Here is an 18,977-nt window from a genome sequence, read left to right as displayed (position 1 = left end):
ATACATACATACATACATACATACATACATACATACATACATACATACATACATACATACATACATACATACATACATACATACATACATACATACATACATACATACATACATACATACATACATACATACATACATACATACATACATACATACATACATACATACATACATGTATATATACACAATTATTTGAAAAAAGTCAGAAAGTCTTGGATGATGCAACATGCTTGGAAAATGCATGTTGAATTAGTAAAGTACTTTATACACTACGCTTTGTCTTTGGAGATTTCTTATTGAATAAATTACATTAATTTCCTATTATAACAAAAATTAACTATTATGAAATATTAAACTTGTGTCATAAATTATTTAAATCTCTTTCGGCATGTTGATGATAACAAACCTATCGCAAAAATAAATACTTAGAATTAACATATCTTTTGCATATTTTTTTTTAATATTAGCCCAACGTGTAAACAGATTTATCAAATAAACCAAAATAGACACATTTCTGTATATTGTCTGCATAGTGACGAAATTTGAAAATTGAAAATGATAACGTATATACTCAAAATTCAAAATACTTCCTCATGCATGAGTGTCGTTAGCAAAAGAAAGAAGTCTTCTGATGCTATAAAAATTGCAACAATATGTTGCTTATTTTGTCAAAAGAACACAATTAATCCATTGTTATTAAGGCAATGATTCAAATAGATGTTGCAATTTTGTGTTGTTACAATCACGATTTATAAATAAATGTTTGCATGTTATGTTCAGCATGACACATCTATCTGGACATAGTTAACATTCTGGAAAAAAATGGGCTCACTTTAATATTTCTTTGAAACTTACATATTTTATGTATTTTCACATAAACGTCCGTTTCAAAGAAATGGCATTCTCTCATCTCCTTTCTTCTTCGTGTGTGTTTTGTAATTGAAATTGGAAAATTAGGGGTAAAGTATCCCTCATATTTATGTTAAGAGTACAATATAGTAATTAAAAAAAAAGATAATATATGCCATTTGATACTAGTATTCCTTTTTTGTGCTATTTAAATTGCCGTTTATATTTTGCTGCGTTTTTTGGAAAGAAAACCGAGAGCGTATGCATTGCCAGATGTTCTTTCCTGTGCCTACCAAATTGCAAACTATTAAGGACGGCGATTCATACTCATTAGGAACAATACCATCAACGGACGCTTCAAAAAAGCTAAATAATGGAAACCAAACTCTGGTTCTGATTGAATCGCGCTGCATCAGTGCTTGATTATTCGCCAGCGTGTGGTAATAAAGAAACAATCGCGAAGTTATGTAAAACGCGACGAAAACATCAATGGAATAATGCTCGTGCGCCGCGAGGATGAAAAAGATACCGAACATGTTAAGCATCCATGTAAAAGTATGCAAAAAATATAAGTGTCTTGGAGTATCTGCAATGAAAAGAGTATCTCATAAATATCTAAATCAATTATTTTGCCACTAAAATTATATATATATATATATATATATATATATATATATATATATATACATATATAATTACTTACACTCTGTAATAAAAAAGTTAAGCATTGTTAACGCCACTGTATGCCCACTAAACATATAATCTCCGCAAGTTCTTACACCTTGAATAGACATGCCAGCACCTCGCCAAATAACATAAGCCATTGCAATTTTATTATACAGCTCAACATATGCAGCACTAAAATAAGATATAAGTATATGTACATTATTTGTATTTAGAAATGAGAAAGAATGATATGCAACTTTGGCCTACTAGACACCTATATTTTTTTATTTATCTGAAATTATTTCATTATTGGCTAATTATTATATCAATTACTAAATTATTATTTTCTGATTACTAAAAACACATGTAAGTATATAAAACAATTTATATTTTAATTTGTTTAAATTTCTTCAGTTAAAAATGTTTTAAAAAATATGGGATGCCTAATATTTTTGATCAAGGTTGTACATGTAATATATAAAATATATGTCTTACTTCCAGTCTTCATCTGGGACTTTCCGTGGTTGACATTGTAGATGTGCACCCGGCACCGACAATGAAGTAATGAGCATCGTCACACACCTCAGTAGGAAGACTGTACCCGACAGTGCAAAAAATCTCCGTAACAAAATAAATCTGTTCCATATTTAATAGATTATTTGCATCGATGTATCGTCAGTCCTTTTCCTTTTATTTATTTAAGCGGGGCCTTGTTTTCTTACCTATACTTGTGAAATATAAGCACAACAAGCCATATCGCAAAAAGCAGTGTACCAGTAACTTCGCACATATCAAACGCCCAAGGGATATGAGGTACATTATCTAAAAATATGTCCGGCAATGGAGGGTACTTCTTCATATCAGGCACTCGGTCATGAACGATAACCATCACAAAGGCAGTAATCCATGTGACAATAAATAAATATCCCAAACTAATGACCGTCTTCCCAATTTCTGGTGGCAAATGAGAGGCATGTCCGTCCTCCGATATTGAAGCTGAATAAAATTCATTCTCGATGGATGTTTCATTATTTGTACCAGTGCTGAGCAGCTGAAGCAAAAATATATGTTAAATTAAACATAGCGATATATCTATGTGCTGCTGATTAAAATTAACTCAAACGTTTCCTTCAGAACCACACCTTTACCTCATGCTTGTTCTGATGTGTATAAAAATTTGTTGAGGGAAACAGGTCCATATATCCCAGCTCGAACAAAACGGCGACATTATCTCTTTGTAGTTGCCTTATAGCTAGATACAGTTTCTTTATAGCACCAAGCTTCTTTATGTTTAAAATGCTAGATTTCAAGTCCTCCTCCTTCAACGTTAGGAGTACCTTCCCGTCGATCTCATGGAGGTAAAACAAGTCCGCATACTCTTCGTGGCCGCTCTCGATGAGCCACGCTTTTACGTCGGTGGATGTCCACTCGATAACATTTCTCAAGGACATGATTGCGTCGTCGATTCGCATCTATCCTGCGATACAACATACAAATCGGCACGTGTGTACCGTTAGAAACGCGAGAAGAGAATTACCCTGCAAGTAGGTGACCTTGTAACATGGCAATCTGATTTGATATCATGACGCAGAAATAACGGACGGTGTTGACCGCGAGAATCGAATAATCGGGAAGAACGCGCCGTGTCGCAAGGCCAAACCGCGAGACCGAGAGAGAGTCGTCCTTAACCTTCGTGTGATCACCAACCTGAAGAAGGATCGCGGCGCGCTCCCTTCGTGAGATCTTCGTCGTGGATACTTTATCGGGACATCTCCGCGCGACCAACCTGCGTGTCACCGCACCGCGACTATTTCCGTCCGAGAGGATCATGCGTCGGCAGTGTCCGTGCAGCACAACGGCGTCAACGGCGTTACGGCGCTCGGCGGGGTTCGATGGGTTCGATTGTGACATCCGCTGCGATCAGCTCATCAGCTGCGCGCGGCAGCTCCGAACGCTCCGATCTGTTCGACGGTGCACGCGCAACGACCGACGACGCAACAGCGCGGGCGTTGCTAAATAGCCGCGCGAAAGAACGATATCGGAGCATGATTTCACGAAGCGCTCGATAAAGGGGGATCGGTGTCGTCGCTGCCTTTTGTGTTGCCTGGTCATGCGAGATCGACGATAACGAAAATGTAGCTCGATCTCGAGTGACACGATTTCAACAAAATGGGGTGATTCATTTTTCGCGATAAAAAAAGCATTGTTCGTTCCCCCTCCTCGCCACCCGTTCGCCAAGAAGGCAAACATTGTTTACGTCATTTACGACGTTGTTTTTTTCCAATAATTTGCACATAAATTTGGTATATATGTAACTCAACTTCGAGGCACTTAAATCTCCATCTTTTTATCGTATAAGTTTTATTCTTATTTTTTTCTTCGAGACAGACAAAAATCCGTATAAATAATCCAATCTTGAAGAATCGAATTCTCACTATTGAAAATTTATAAATTGTAATAAACGAAGAATAAGGGAGAATATAAAAGATCCCACGATGACGTGATATCTTTTATTATAATCTCCATTATTATAATTATTACAACCGTGAGATAAAGGGAAGATAACTTGGAGTGTCATCGATCCATGCTCCAAATAATTTGATCAGTGTTCATTGATCAATTTAACCGGCAGATTTGTTGGAACAAAATTCTGAATTATGTATAATTATTATATGTGTAACTTAAATTAATTTATTCTTCCTCTGTTATAATCTTTCTTGTTATATATCTAAAAATTTAAAATTTATTAACTATTATAGATTATAGTTTAGTAAAAGTAAGCAAGTATCACTTGACAAAGTAATATCGATCAAGTGATATCGTCAATTCAAGTGATATGCGAATTAATCGGATCGTTCGATCACAATCGCTCTGTCCATTTCTATCAATGTAGATAATATTCATCAATTTATTCCTTTTATCTCTTTTTTTTTATTATAAAAAGGACAGAACTTTATCTTTTTTCTAGAGAGTTTAAAAGTTAATTCAAAAATTTACAGAAAAAGTGCTGTACTCTTGTGGACAGACAAGTCTTCGTGTAAAACAACCGGATGGGGATTTATTGCTCGATTAAGATACCTCTCTTCCCTCTGTTGCCCCTCCCTTTCTCGCTCTAGATTAGGCAAACTTCGTGGCATGCAATATGAAATTATGTATCACCTTGCACCGCTTTGTTTGCGGCGTTGGAAAACATGAATAAAAAAACCCGTTGACAATGGCGAACACGGAAGTATAGTCTCGCACTCGCTCCTTTTTCCTCATTACACCTTATTTCTCTTTCCACTTCAAGGTCCAAAAAGATAACGTTACCTGTCTTACTTAATTCGAACATTCGAAAAATGTAAAACGCACAGTGACATCAGAGTAAACACGTTTTGTAAACCTGTAAAACCTATAAAACCTTTCGAAAATGTAAAAAGTTTTCTTCCCTTTGCAATCTCATGTCTCTCTCATTTTACACAAATACGGAAAAACAAATAAGAAAGCTCGATAACAAGATTCATCCGTTTCAGCTGTATAGTACGTTAATTCTCCACGACTAAAATGAGATATATAGGAAAGAGCAGGGAGACAAGGTGTACAATTAGAAGAGCAAATCGAATGGATGTCGGTCTCGTTCGTTTCTCATCGGGTGTTCGTGGGTCACCGCAGGTCGCGAGCTGTTTTTCCCTTTATTTTTCCCTCCCGTCGCGCGCGACGATCTCTCGCGTCGGGTCGGGTCAGACTCCTCCCGCTTGCCACGGTTGGTGCGATCCGGTAGGGTCGACGTCACCGTCACCGTCACCGGACCGACGGCAACGCCGGTCTTCGCCGATGCTGCCGATGGTCGCTAGCGGCCAGTCGTCGACTCGTCGCCAGTCGTCACGCGTACATACGTGTATACACGTCAGAGAAACAGTCAATAGTGCGTGGACACACGCCGTGCGGCGAGTGACTGCGAGTTGGGGCTAAGGTGCGCGCGGTGCTGAGTTGGCAGTCTTGTATGACAAGGCAGTCCCGCTAACTGTTGATTTGCATCTGCATGTCGTACGGTCGCCGCACGTCCGCAGCCTGGATAATGTTACGAATGAATGTACTTAGACGGTCTACTTAAAAAAAAAAAAAGAAAAACAACGCCCGCAGTACTTAATGAGCGATGAGCGGACAGAAGTTCCAGTATGACGAGAGCGGAGGGACATTCTTCTATTTTCTGCTCTCGTTCTTGGCGCTACTGCTGGTACCCGGGACCTTCTATCTCTATCCCTGGCCACGTTGCTCGAAACAAGGTTAGAAAGATAGAGAGAAAGATCAAGGCAAACTCCATTTTTCGGACCAAGTAATTTACACACGCGGCCGATAACGTAACGACGTATACACGTACCACGTATATGACGAACGAGCACCGTTTATTCAATCTCAATTTACGTTGCGCTCCACCTTGATCTTTCAGCTATTCCTTCACGGGTGGGAGAGGGAAGGGAGCACAGTATCAAACTTGCTCCAATTTTATGAGGATAGAAATTAATGCTCAAATGAATTGCCTATCTGTTTATTTATGTATATAATCTTTTTTAAATGTAAAAAATTAATTTATAGCTGTATGTAGGTAATAATATATTACAGTTTTGACTTCTTTAGAAACAATTTCTTTACAAAAGTTTAAAGTGAAATATGCACATATATTTCAAAATTTACATGATAATCTTATAATACATTATTCGAACAAATAAGCAAAGAACATGTGTACTTTATGTGATTAACACACTCTTGAGTTTAATATAATAATATTTATCCATAAATATTGTTAGAATACCTTGCACTAGTTTTTCAAGCTTTGTTGATAAATCAAAAAAGAAATAAAATTAATTCCAATTTTCTTTAGATCCTGATCAGTTAACCAAAGAATGTCAGTGCGATGGGTGCAAGAAGAAGAAAGATATTCTTCAAAGGAATAAACCTTGGAAGGAAGCTTTCTTCAGGTAAATAATTTTTACATAACTTTGTATACAAAATATTTTATGGTAAAATATTTGCACAATTGTGAAAATTGTTACAAGGCCAAAACTTAATTACCCATAATCAATATTATTAATGTTATTATATATAGGAAAGTTCTAATCTTTGTGGGATGGGGTATTCTGATATTTTTAACTATCAAGGTGTCCCAATTTGATTACGAAATGGCCAACTTTGATCCATATGAAATATTGAGTATACCACCTGTGAGTATAAAAGATAGAATTTATACATGTATTGTTAGTTTTGTCATATAACAAGGATTAACGCCAAAGTTACAATTGTAGGGTTCTTCCCAAAGTGAGATTAAAAAAGCTTACCGCAAGCTTTCCTTAATTCTTCATCCTGATAAGGAAACGGGAAATGAAAAAGCTTTTATGAAACTGACTAAAGGTAAGGAATGAGATAATAATCTGTCCATACTGATCTAAAACATATGATGTAAATATTGAATATACGTTTATTATATTATTATTAAAACATATTTAATAAATTTATAACATGTTTTGCACATGAGAGAGAGAAAAAGAGAGAGAAAGAGAGAAAGAGAGAGAGAGAGAGAGAGAGAGAGAGAGAGAGAGAGAGAGAGAGAGAGAGAGAGAGAGAGAGAGAGAGAGAGAGAGAGAGAGAGAGAGAGTACAACACGTGAAGTCGATAAAAATAAGGAATTGGTTCGAAAGTAATCCTGTAACAGTTCAAAGTTAAACATTCAATATTAATTTTAAAAAAATTATCTTAGAATAGCTACCATACTAACGTCTAAAATCCTTGATATAAACTAACCAAGTTTTTCTTCTAACAATAATAGCTTACCAAGCTTTAACGGATGATGAAGCACGAAAAAACTGGGAAAAATATGGAAATCCAGATGGTCCAGGAGCAATGAGTTTTGGTATAGCTTTACCTTCCTGGATTGTTGAAAAGGAGAATTCAGTATGGGTTTTAGGACTATATGCATTAGTATTCATGGTTGTTTTACCAACGGTTGTAGGAATGTGGTGGTACAAGAGTATTCGCTACACTGGTGATCAAGTAATTGGCATTTTTATGTCAAATTTTATATATGTGTGATAAATTAAGAATTATTATGTATTTATTATTTATCTCTAGGTTCTCCTCGCAACGACCGAGATGTATTACTTTTTCTTCGTAAAAACGCCGTCTATGTCATTAAAGAGAGTCATCATGATACTTGCTGCTTCCTTTGAATTCTTCAAGAAGCGTAACGCGGAAATAGTCGAGAGACATTCCGACAGTGAAGAAGTTCCATCGGTAAATTTAATTTCTAGCTAATATTATTGATTTTTCTTATAAAAAACAATGTACTTAGAGAACAATTTTACTATATATTTTCACATATTTCAGCTTATCAAACAGCTACCTAATTTAGGAGAGAAAAACAAGGAAGTACCATTGTGTCATTTGTATTCAATTAAAGCTCGAGCACTGCTTCATGCGCATTTATCTCGTATCCCGCTCAATCCCGAGACATTGGATAAAGACAGACAGTATATTGTAAAGAAATGTCCGTACTTGATTCAGGAAATGGTTGCCTGTGTTCATCAAGTTATACTTTTAGCTTACGCTAGAAGAGGTAAATATTCTTTTTTTAATGTAATTTTATAACGTGTGGTGTGTTATAATACAATAAATAAAATAATAAATGAACTTTTTTATAGTACCACGAGTACCAACTATAACTACTATAGAGAATTGTATGAAACTGTGTCCAATGATCGTACAAGGATTCTGGGAGTTTAAAAACCCTCTTCTTCAATTACCACATATAACGGAGGACAATTTAAAATACTTCCACGCAAAGAAGGTACTAATGACATCATAACAAATTCTATTTGTTGATGATATTGTTATGTTGATTATTATTACTAATAAAAATTACTTAAAATAAAAAATATATGGCTTTTAGCGTCAAATCAAAAGTCTTCAGCAATTCGCACAACTGAAAGGAGAAGAACGAAGACTGATTCTTAGAAACCTGTCTGACAGTCAATATGAAGATATTATGAAAGTTCTCGGAAATATGCCATACATTGACTTTAAAGTACGATCCGAAGGTAATTCATTGTGCATATCATTTATTTTCTTTTATTTTTATGAAACGTTAATTAAATATATACCTAACATTAAATAAAGTAATTTATGCAATATTTTTAACAATATATGCATTGTTTTAGTAATTGATGATGAGAATCCTACCGTCTACACCGCTGGTGCTATTGTAACGGTAACAGTATCGCTTACGCGAAAAGATATGAGACATCTTTTTGGGGATGATTCTGTCAATGAACAAATGACGATTGACGATAAAGCCGGCGGTGAGGCAGTTGAAGAAGCTTCGGAGGAACAAAATCAGTCAACAAAAGCTGCGAAGCCGGCATGGCTTAAGCAAAAGAAAGGCCAAAAGAAGTCGCATAAAAAGGGCACCAACAAGAAATTACCTTCTGCTAAAAATATACAGGCGCAGTCTCAGGCAGTAGCTAACAATACTCAACATAGCAATACCCCTAATGCGAGAAAGAAGGATGATAAGACGGAGAAAGAGTCTTCCAAGGAGAAATTGTCGGATATCAGCGACAGTGAGGCCGAGAGTGACCGAAGTGATGACGAGGATAGTCACGATAAGAAGGACGCGTCTCTCGATGACGATGATACCGAATGGGAAAAGTAAGGAGAATACTTGTACTTTGTATTACTTTATGTATTTCGCTCACGGTCGAACTTATCATTTTCTCTTCTTTCAAATAGATTCCAACAAAGAATTTCCAAGCGGGAGAGAGTATTAGAGGGAAGGAGTAATTTGTCACATGAAGTGCACTGTCCACTCTTTCCAGATGTTAAGCAAGAGTATTGGTGGGTCTATATCTGTGATCGCAAAAGTCAAACGCTGTTAACAACCCCTATTCATGTCACATCCTTAGCACAGTTTGAGGAAGTTCAGTTAAGATTTACGGCACCACGTTGGCCAGGCCTTTATACGTTTACCGTGTGTCTACGTAGCGATTCGTATCTGGGCTTTGATCAAGCTCAAGACATCAAAGTGAGTTATTTAAAAATTTATAAATAACAAAATGTTTAGTTTTTTATCATTTATATTTGTGATGATATAACGTGATGCTTTATAGTTGGACGTGAAAGAGGCACCAGAAGTACCGACCGAACATCCGCAATGGGATATCTCGGATGAAGAAACTGCGGAAGATGTGGATGCAGCCGATGAACATTCCGAATTCACAACCGACGAGGACATTAGTGACAATGAATAATATGTTTCTCATATGTGATCGGAATAGATATATTCTAAAAGTCCGCATTTTCCTTTTTTTTTACTTTTCAAATTAATGTACAATGGACTTTTATACGTGGAATTGCATAATCGTTGATGTATGTGGACAATCTAGAAAAAAAATAGTCTGGTGTGTAAGATTTGTCAGTGTGGAGAAAGTAATAGCGAATAAAGAACATAATATTTATTTTAACATCGTTGTTCAATCCTCAATTTGGATGTGTTCAATCCTTAAATTGGGATTTGTATACAGTTTTCTAATAAAATATATTAGTACAAAAATATTGTATCCTATTAAAATATGCATCTATTAGAATTAATGGACAAATATGCTCTATACTTTCAATGACAATATACAAAAGTAATAAGTATCATAAAATCTGGGTTAAGAGAAAGCGAGATATTTAAGAGCTATACACACATACATCTATACGGAGCACACAAAAGATCACTCAACCATTGCACTTTTTATTATAAACACAACAAAGTATCCGCTCATCTGTTACAGAGACAGTCTAAAAGAATATCGACAACGAAATAGATATCTGACATATGTCAACAATGCGCGTAATATTTCGTACAATGCAAGTGAGTACATTTGATGCTATATATTTGATACAATAGACATCTGTTATATACATAAGATATCACGATTCTGTATTTCAGATGTTTATAATCTATTTTATATTCTACCTTTTCTTACATATCATGGTTGTTGCACTTGAAAAGGGTAAGTTATCAAAAAAATATCAAAATTACATAATTTAAAAAATTATATGTATTAAGATAAATAAAAATATTTAAAATTCATCAAATATATTTTCTCACAACTATAATACATTCGCTTATAATTCGGACATAATCGGAAATTATGAATAATATTTTCATTTACAAAAAACTGTTCTCATTTTTCTAAAATGTGTTATAAAAATTAAGTTTTATATATCTAATATATGTATCTATATGTGAAGAATATATTGCATGTGCATAAGGTGTTTATAAAGTCAATCCGTTTTTATAAAAGTCAAAGTTATAAAAATATTTCAACAATTTTTTTAACAGATCGAAACGACAGATATCAAGCAAGATTGAAGCCAGTATTGACTAAACCTGTCTACACGTTCGTTAAGACTGACAAACTTGCCAACATTAAATGGGGTGTACGACATTATGTTCCACGTGTATTAAGACAGGCAGGCTTCAAGGATTGAATGTTCAAACACGAAAATTAAAATTAGTAGGCTAGAGTATGCTTTAATAGTAAATTGTACTTCATGACATATAACGCATAATGAATTAAATGTATGACCAATATCTTTAATCACGGGTCCAATTTAACCACTTCAACATATTTCTTCTTCAGTTCAGCTATCATATTATCCAATCTAAGAAAATAGAATAAAAGATAAATTTCTTAAAATTGAATAATTTTGTAACAAAAGAAGACTTACTTGTAACGCATGATCAAATTATCATATATCACATTAACTTCTGATTGGATAACGCTATCTATTTCAGCAGTAGAGGTATTCAAAGATTGATAATTGTTACATTGCTGAGGGACACTGTTAGCGTCAAAACATATGATTCTTTGATATTCTTGCAAATATAATTCCGTTATGGTAGTAACAGAAATAAATACTTTTTCTAGTTTTGACAGTTCGTCTTGTAGTTTATCTATTTGCCTGTGAAATACACGCGCACACACACACACACACACACATATATATAAAGATATATGAGATGTATCATTTACAATAAATAAATTTTTAGTACCTTGTAATATCAGTTATATTTTCTTTACGAAGTTCTGTTTCACGTGCATTTACAAATCCAAACACTAATTTTGACATGTTCAATGGCTTTACTATTCTATGTGGATTTTCTTTTTTAAATTTTACATATATGTCACACATTTGAATGTACCTAAAAAAATAATATAAGAGAATATTAAAATATAATATATTTTAAAATAATGAACTGTAACACATCATATACTTACAATTCTGATAAATTTCCTGTACAATCGGTAGCTTGAACTTGATCTCTTAATCTATTATTATCTTCCTTCAAAGACATAAACCTCATTCTTATTTGATCTGCTGCACTAACTAATTTGTCAACTTTGTAAAAATAAATTTGTACTTTCTTTTCAGTTGCGTCCTCGTTCATTGAACTTGTATATTTCATACGAAGCATATGCACTTGATCCGTAAGAATCTTTATATTCTCCAGTGCCTTCTCCATATTCGTATTAAATATATCGATTTTTTTAATTAATAAATCTCTGAAATGCAAAATATTATTGTACTTAATAATAGGTATAATTTTTTTTATAATTTTGTAATAATTAATATTATAGAAACTTACACACTTATATTAAGCGCAAAAATATACAATTGAAATAAATCTACTTCTTTTTTGGTAAAATACATTGTATGGCGATAATAGTCTTTCACTACTTCATAATTCAAATCATTTTTTGATTCTATCATCATTTTCTCCACTGCAGTAGGAATATTTAATGCAGGCATAACTTCGATTAAACAATTTCCATTTCTAAAGAGGAATAAAATGTAATCCTACAGCAAAATAGTAATAAATAATTTAAAAAATAGTATCTTTTATTTTGTAGACTCTTACAAAGTGAACATACATACATTAATTTGTGATGCAAGTGACGCAATACTTTCAGTCAATACTGCACCTTTGTAATCAGTCAACACTTGATCCTTAACTTTAATATTAGTGTCTCTTTCTATTAATAATTTAATATCTCTGAGAGTAGTAATATTATCAATTTCGTATGTATTAATTTTGTAAAATGGCAGGCAGAAAACATATAGCATCTATGGAAAAAACAATTAAATAAGAAAAACAAAAGTAAAATGTTTAAATTTTTTTACATACTTTGTTTGATAACGTATGTCGTAACATTGTAAATACTGCTGGATGGAATTTACCAGAGTCGTCAAGCGTTTTACCTCTTTTGTGTGGATCCCATTGTAAAACTAACCTGAACCAGTGAATCATTTTGGTCTGGAGACATCTAAAACAGGAAGAAATATTATATATGAAAAGATTTAAATAATCATACTAATATATATGAAAAGATTTAAATAATCAAACTTCCAAAAATCAAACAAATAATATATAAACAATTTAGTGCTTTTTACAAAAAAAATCATTTTAATATTTAATATTTATTACATGTATCGTGATTATAAAAAATATATAATATATACTTACTCCGATAAACGAGTTGGATTTTGAATATCCTTCCCAAAAATGACTTTTCCTTCTGACTCATAAGCATGAATATCGTCATAACTTTTATTTTTAATATATTTCATCCTGCAGAATTACACAAAAATTTAGAATTCAACATTATTTTATATCATTTTTTAATAAATACTTCATTATTATTTTTTTTATGTTTTACCATTCCATAGTATGTTGCATTGTTGGTAAAAATGGTCTCGTTCCAGTTATAAGTTCGTAAAACAATATTCCTAAGCTCCAATAATCAACAGAGCAACTATATTTTTTTTTCCATAGAAGTTCTGGAGCAACATAATTTAACGTGCCCACTAAAGAGGCAGATGCACTTGTTTCCCCAAGTTCTTTAGCATATCCAAGGTCTATCAACTTATAGGAAATCTATAATACATGTATATATAAAATGTTAATTAAATTGAATTGCAATATAAGTCACTAATAATTGAATAAAAATTACTTTTTTATGTCTTACCATATTCTGTTCGTCTTGTAAAACTATGTTCTCTGGCTTTAAATCACGATGAGTTATCTTATATGAATGTAGATACTCCACAGCTGATGAAATCTCACTCATTACTTTCACTGCTTCCATTTCGCTAATTCCACAACAGTTTTCTGGTTGATTTAAAATCTGTAAGAATAGAAAACAGTTACTTTAACTGGTAGAATAATTTATATACATCAGTTCAAACAAAATACAACTTTTCTCAAATCTCCCTTTCTACAGTATTCCATACACAGAATTGGCTGGTTTTCTTCCATATTTGGTAATTTGAATGGAATATGTCCTGTTCTCACAATGTTTGGATGTTTCAAGTGTTTCATTATTTCAATTTCATAGGCCCATCTCTTTTGTTGTATTGGCATTAATTCCGAATAATTCCACTTACATCTTTTTATTGCTAAAATTGTAATTAATGAGTTTGTTATACATATATACTTGTGGTGTGTGTGCGTGTGTATAATTGTTTATATTTATAATAATACTAAAATATTACCAATTTTTGTGCCACTTTGTACATGTTTCCAGAGTTCGACGATTCCAAAACCTCCACTCCCTAGAATGCGATTTAACTCCCAACCATCACTCGACATCATTTCAAGTTCGTGAAATATAGTTCGTTTCAGTTACGTCTATGCATTAGATCGAAGACTGACTAATTCTTAGTAGACATGACTCCATGCTGAGGTAATATAAGGTAAATGACAATTTTCGTCTTATTTTCCATAAACAAAACACATTTCAAAAATTGAACCTACCGTTCACTAATATTGGGATTTTTTTGCTAGAAACGCGTTAATATGACAAAGAAAAGAAATTATTTCATAATGTAAATTCTTCACCGATTATCTGCATAATGGATTTTAACATTCTCTGTCTCATTTCTCTAATCTTATTTGTCATTAAATGTATAGCTGTTCATTGAGTTCTTCGAATGTAGAAGAGAGTAAAGAGTAAAATCACAGCAACCTCAACTAATTGAAGATCGTCAATAATCTAGTGAGTTGTTTTAATTGGCTGATCATGCACTAGTTATACTAAAAAAAAGAATGTGAATAATAGATGTGTGCATTTTCTGCGAAGAATGTAGTGGAACTGTTGTAAAATTTTTTTATATGATTGGTTTATACATTTAGATCCGACAGCAACTAAGGACAAGAACCAATCGTGTTGGAGAATTTTACAACAGTTTCTCCTCTTAAACATTCTGAATGCAATTATTCATACGTAATTGAGACAGCTCTGTTAACTACGCATGCGCTAGAATTCGCGCAAGATTGTCCTGCCCTCTCGTTATACTGAACTGGAACCTGAACAAAACCGTCAACAGTCATGGCCGAGATCTTTAAAAGTGGTACGGTTCGGAGAAGCGAGTGTCTGGTTGCCTTTATGGTAAGTTTGTTACAACAAAAAAAAATCTTGTTGCTCGTACTCTAACCTTACCAACATATTTTGCATATTTTTAGGAAAAAAGTGAAAATCGCCGCTCTTAGCACGTTGCGCGAGATTTACTTGCAGGCTTTCTACTCTAGTTTTGCTTCCATGTGTGTCTATTTTTCCGTAAAAAGATTGTTAAATAATCTTTTCCTTTTTATTTTTCTTTATTAATTGTAATTAACATAAGAAGCAAACAGACATAACTTTGGTTTCCTAGTGTGTTAAGATGTGGTGTACATACATATACATATCTGGATTATGGTTAAAGCATGTACTAATTTAAATTTAAATTTATTTTGTTATTTTTTAAGAATACACACAATCAGACACACATGTACACAATATGTGTTCTATTATATTCACAAATAAATTAACACCTATTCTTTTTATTATATAGTTTATTAGTCTGAAAATTATCATGATTTGTAATTAAATATAATATCTCTTTAATTTGTTTTTGTATATGGAAAATTTGTACAACAGAATAATGAAAAACATTATTTTTTCATAGCTTATGTGTGTCATGATTTACTAAATATTTTATATGTTAATATGGTACTTATATATAATTCTTAAATATATTTATTACATAGAATATTTTTCTAGATAGTAGGATCAGCTGAATTATGCCAGAAGATATCAGAGGGCTTACATCAAAGTGCAAGGAAAAGGAAGTGGCACATATCTATACATCAGTGTGAATCTATTAGTGATGTCGTAAAAGCAAAACTAGATATCTCGGTGGATTTTATCATTTTTGCATTTGATTTAAGAGTTTCGTATACTCTGTCAGAAGTAAGACATTTGTGCAAATAGTTTTTTAATATAATCTTTTTATTATATTGCTTATAATATATTTTGTTATTTATTATTTTATTATTTAGTTTTTAAGTTTAATCAATTATTACTAATATCTGTCATTTTTAAGATAGAAGATAACATAGCCACGGTAGATGAATACTACATAATTTCGGGTGCAGCTTGCTTAGTAAATTGCAATGGAATATCTAATGTTATGGGATTGATCCACAAATCAAAGAAACTTTGCCACAAGTATAATATTCGTTTTCTCTCTGCTAATGTTTCTGTAAGTTTTTATTCAAAGCTATATTATAAATTCCATACATTATAATATTTATAATTATGTATTTTAAATATATCTTTTATTTTAGAATACACAAGCTTGTATCTCTTTAGGAAACAGAATTCTGAATATGACAGAAGGAATATTGGGATTAAATAGTGGTATACCAGTTATTGGGACTGTTGCACAGTACAATTAGATTGCAGAAATAGTGAAGTTGTATATAAAGAACAATTCACTGGTAATTTATATTTCCTCTTATAAAATAGATATTTGACCGTATGTCAAATCGGTATTAATTGTTAATAATATTATTTAGGTTATTGTAATCAGCACCAAGATGAAAAAATCGAGTGGTAAAACGTACGCTTCTAGTCAGGAAGACAGTGAGAACGACAGCGATGTAACGGAATGCAGTATTGGAAGCAATTCTACTGCTGGTACTCATCGGAGCGATACGCCCACTCGTAGTGCCCGTTACAAACGGAAAGGTCGTCGCAGAAGTAAAACTGCGAAATACAAACCTTCCACGGACAAGCCATTATATAAATATTGCTGCAGTGTCAAGGAAGATCACGGGCAACCTTTGTTCGGCGTGCAATTTAATTATCATTTGAAGGAAGGTGAACCGTTGATATTCGCTTCTGTCGGTAGCAATCGCGTAAGTATCTACGAGTGTCCGCAGAGTGGAAATATACGGCTGCAACAATGTTACGCCGATCCAGATACGGAGGAGAATTTTTACACGTGTGCTTGGACGTACGACGACTCTGGGAAGCCTCTGTTAGCTGTGGCGGGCTCGCGCGGAGTCATTCGCGTTATCAGTCCTACGACAATGACTTGTATCAAACATTACATCGGTCATGGACATGCGATAAACGAGTTGAAGATTCATCCGAAAGATCCGAATATTTTGCTATCCGCGTCGAAGGATCATGCTCTAAGACTATGGAATATCAAAACCGATGTATGCATCGCGATCTTTGGTGGCGTGGAAGGTCATCGAGATGAAGTCCTCAGCGCCGATTTTGACATAAGAGGTCAAAGGATCATTTCGTGCGGCATGGATCACGCTCTTAAGTTGTGGTCCTTGGAAAAGCCAGACATGCAAGAGGCGATAAAACAATCCTATCACTGCAATCCCACTCGTAACGGTAGGCCCTTTGACTCGATACTCCAACATTTCCCCGACTTTACCACTCGAGATGTTCATCGAAATTACGTCGACTGTGTGAAATGGTTCGGTGATTTTATCCTGAGCAAGTCTTGCGAAAACTGTATTGTATGCTGGAAACCGGGTAGGCTCGAGGACTCGCAGCTACGCAGTGGAGAGACGAGCGCGACAGTTTTACATCGCTTTGAATTTAAGGAGTGCGATATTTGGTTTATACGTTTCTCCATGGATTTCTGGCAGCGCACGATCGCTCTCGGGAATCAGGTCGGTCGTACTTACGTTTGGGACTTGGACGTGGATGAGCCTGGACAGGCGCGTTGTTGGTCTCTTCAGCATCCTCGATGCACCGCACCGATTCGTCAAACCAGCCTAAGCCGAGACGGCTCTGTATTACTGTGCGTTTGCGACGACGCGACAATTTGGAGATGGAATCGCGATCACTAATCTCTAATCGAATCCATTTTATGACGACAACGTGCCTTTTTATTATCTATGTATATGCAAATTCAATATTCGTGCTTTTTATATTTTTGCAATACTTTAAACTTAGGTGAAATTTTCCAGTAAGCAAGATATCATTAACACAACACATTGTTACAATGATATTTTATAATATGTAACGTTTTTAATTATGTTAGGTTTTAATGTTATATACAACGTTATTACGAAAAATACTTGAATAAAATATTAAAAATAATATTACATTGTAATTGTAATGCTCGATAATGTTACATCATAAAGTAACAATTTAAATTTATAAAATATGTCATAATGTTCATAAAATCAATGTTTTAGATTGATTTAATTAAAAATCGTTTTAGATTGATAAGATTTAATGTTTATTGCTTACTGGGTTAATCTATTAGATTAATTCAAAATCTTTAAATACAAATGCAATATACATACATGTGTGTATAATTAAAAAATTGCATTTTTTCCCAATGAATTGCCAAATATCAAATATTTTTCATGTATAGATGACTATTCAACATAGCTATAGTTTTACAATGTAAGAATCACCATTAAACCGCGAAAGTATCTCTATAATTATAAGTAAATGGCATTGTAAAAATGAGAAAAAACTTTTTATATCTTTGCAAATATAAATAGAAAGTAAGTTTTTTTATATCTTGTAATATATTACAAGTGATATTACATGGAGGGATTAATTCTTTTTTATAACTTTTATAAGATTTATACAATCTGTCCTAAATTTCCTAAGTGATGAACTGCTTTTAATAAATTTTAATTTGTGATTGTATGTAGAATTTTCATGCTATTATAATAATCTAATTAAAAAATTAGACAATACACGTTTAAGGCCTGTTTGTACCGATGTAGCTTAATTTTAAACTGTTTAACTTGTCTTCTATCTTCCTAATTTAAAAAATTTATTATAGGAGGATATAAGTAAGATATTTGTATAGTTAGACGAGTTTAAGGTTAGAGTTGTACATCATGTAGCTCTTTCAGACTATCTGCATTTTTTATATCTTTATAAAATAATAAAATTAATGAACAGCTTATTGTCTATATTATTACTAAAATTGCATTATAGATATATGTATTATTTCGATGGAAAATGACTTAGATAAAAAGTTTAGGACCGATTTCACCAACTCCGGTTACCTTAACCGGTCGGTTATTCCATTGGATTTCACCAATCGTATTTGTCGTTAAGCAAAAT

General features: G+C 33.4%; 5 protein-coding genes across 8 annotated transcripts; 3 read left to right on the top strand and 2 right to left on the bottom strand.

Moving 5' to 3' along the window:
• Positions 1 to 450: 450 nt before the first annotated feature.
• LOC105831912 (sphingomyelin synthase-related 1) lies at positions 451 to 5,646 on the bottom strand. Of its 3 annotated transcripts, none has more exons than XM_036285723.1 (6): positions 3,223 to 5,646; positions 2,658 to 3,053; positions 2,238 to 2,566; positions 2,011 to 2,151; positions 1,553 to 1,707; positions 451 to 1,435 (listed from the first exon to the last, which is right to left on the bottom strand). In XM_036285723.1, the coding sequence occupies exons 2-6, from the start codon at positions 2,985 to 2,987 to the stop codon at positions 1,035 to 1,037; spliced, it is 1,356 nt and encodes a 451-aa protein (XP_036141616.1). In that variant the 5' UTR covers positions 2,988 to 3,053; positions 3,223 to 5,646; the 3' UTR covers positions 451 to 1,034. The 3 variants fall into 3 exon arrangements, with proteins under 3 accessions (XP_036141616.1, XP_036141615.1, XP_036141617.1); XM_036285722.1 differs by having other exon boundaries at positions 2,658 to 2,992; XM_036285724.1 differs by having other exon boundaries at positions 2,664 to 2,992.
• A 4-nt stretch (positions 5,647 to 5,650) lies between these two features.
• LOC105831916 (translocation protein SEC63 homolog) lies at positions 5,651 to 10,007 on the top strand. Its single transcript, XM_012672390.2, has 12 exons — positions 5,651 to 5,780; positions 6,377 to 6,473; positions 6,602 to 6,716; positions 6,798 to 6,903; positions 7,319 to 7,542; positions 7,621 to 7,782; positions 7,876 to 8,104; positions 8,190 to 8,335; positions 8,438 to 8,585; positions 8,706 to 9,195; positions 9,277 to 9,568; positions 9,654 to 10,007. Exons 1-12 carry the CDS (start codon positions 5,651 to 5,653, stop codon positions 9,792 to 9,794), a joined length of 2,280 nt encoding a protein of 759 aa, XP_012527844.1. The 3' UTR covers positions 9,795 to 10,007.
• LOC105831917 (inhibitor of nuclear factor kappa-B kinase subunit alpha) lies at positions 9,985 to 14,680 on the bottom strand. Of its 2 annotated transcripts, XM_012672391.3 has the most exons (13): positions 14,354 to 14,680; positions 14,092 to 14,277; positions 13,796 to 13,995; positions 13,566 to 13,724; positions 13,257 to 13,474; positions 13,064 to 13,168; positions 12,725 to 12,863; positions 12,475 to 12,663; positions 12,185 to 12,396; positions 11,817 to 12,101; positions 11,591 to 11,740; positions 11,266 to 11,499; positions 9,985 to 11,199 (listed from the first exon to the last, which is right to left on the bottom strand). In XM_012672391.3, exons 2-13 carry the CDS (start codon positions 14,189 to 14,191, stop codon positions 11,136 to 11,138), a joined length of 2,055 nt encoding a protein of 684 aa, XP_012527845.1. In that variant the 5' UTR covers positions 14,192 to 14,277; positions 14,354 to 14,680; the 3' UTR covers positions 9,985 to 11,135. The 2 variants fall into 2 exon arrangements, with proteins under 2 accessions (XP_012527845.1, XP_012527846.1); XM_012672392.3 differs by lacking the exons at positions 14,092 to 14,277; positions 14,354 to 14,680 and having other exon boundaries at positions 13,566 to 13,752; positions 13,796 to 13,935.
• Positions 14,681 to 14,866: 186 nt separating this feature from the next.
• On the top strand, positions 14,867 to 16,056 carry LOC105831918. Its single transcript, XM_036285726.1, has 3 exons — positions 14,867 to 14,987; positions 15,639 to 15,827; positions 15,965 to 16,056. Exons 1-3 carry the CDS (start codon positions 14,928 to 14,930, stop codon positions 15,974 to 15,976), a joined length of 261 nt encoding a protein of 86 aa, XP_036141619.1. The 5' UTR covers positions 14,867 to 14,927; the 3' UTR covers positions 15,977 to 16,056.
• A 174-nt stretch (positions 16,057 to 16,230) lies between these two features.
• On the top strand, positions 16,231 to 18,814 carry LOC118644043 (polycomb protein eed-B-like). The gene is made up of 2 exons (XM_012672393.2): positions 16,231 to 16,357; positions 16,436 to 18,814. The coding sequence occupies exon 2, from the start codon at positions 16,457 to 16,459 to the stop codon at positions 17,732 to 17,734; it is 1,278 nt and encodes a 425-aa protein (XP_012527847.1). The 5' UTR covers positions 16,231 to 16,357; positions 16,436 to 16,456; the 3' UTR covers positions 17,735 to 18,814.
• Positions 18,815 to 18,977: the final 163 nt, after the last annotated feature.

Source organism: Monomorium pharaonis, chromosome 4, assembly GCF_013373865.1.
Source record: "Monomorium pharaonis isolate MP-MQ-018 chromosome 4, ASM1337386v2, whole genome shotgun sequence".
NCBI lineage: Eukaryota > Metazoa > Arthropoda > Insecta > Hymenoptera > Formicidae > Monomorium > Monomorium pharaonis.
This window is presented reverse-complemented; position numbering and strand designations above follow the sequence as displayed.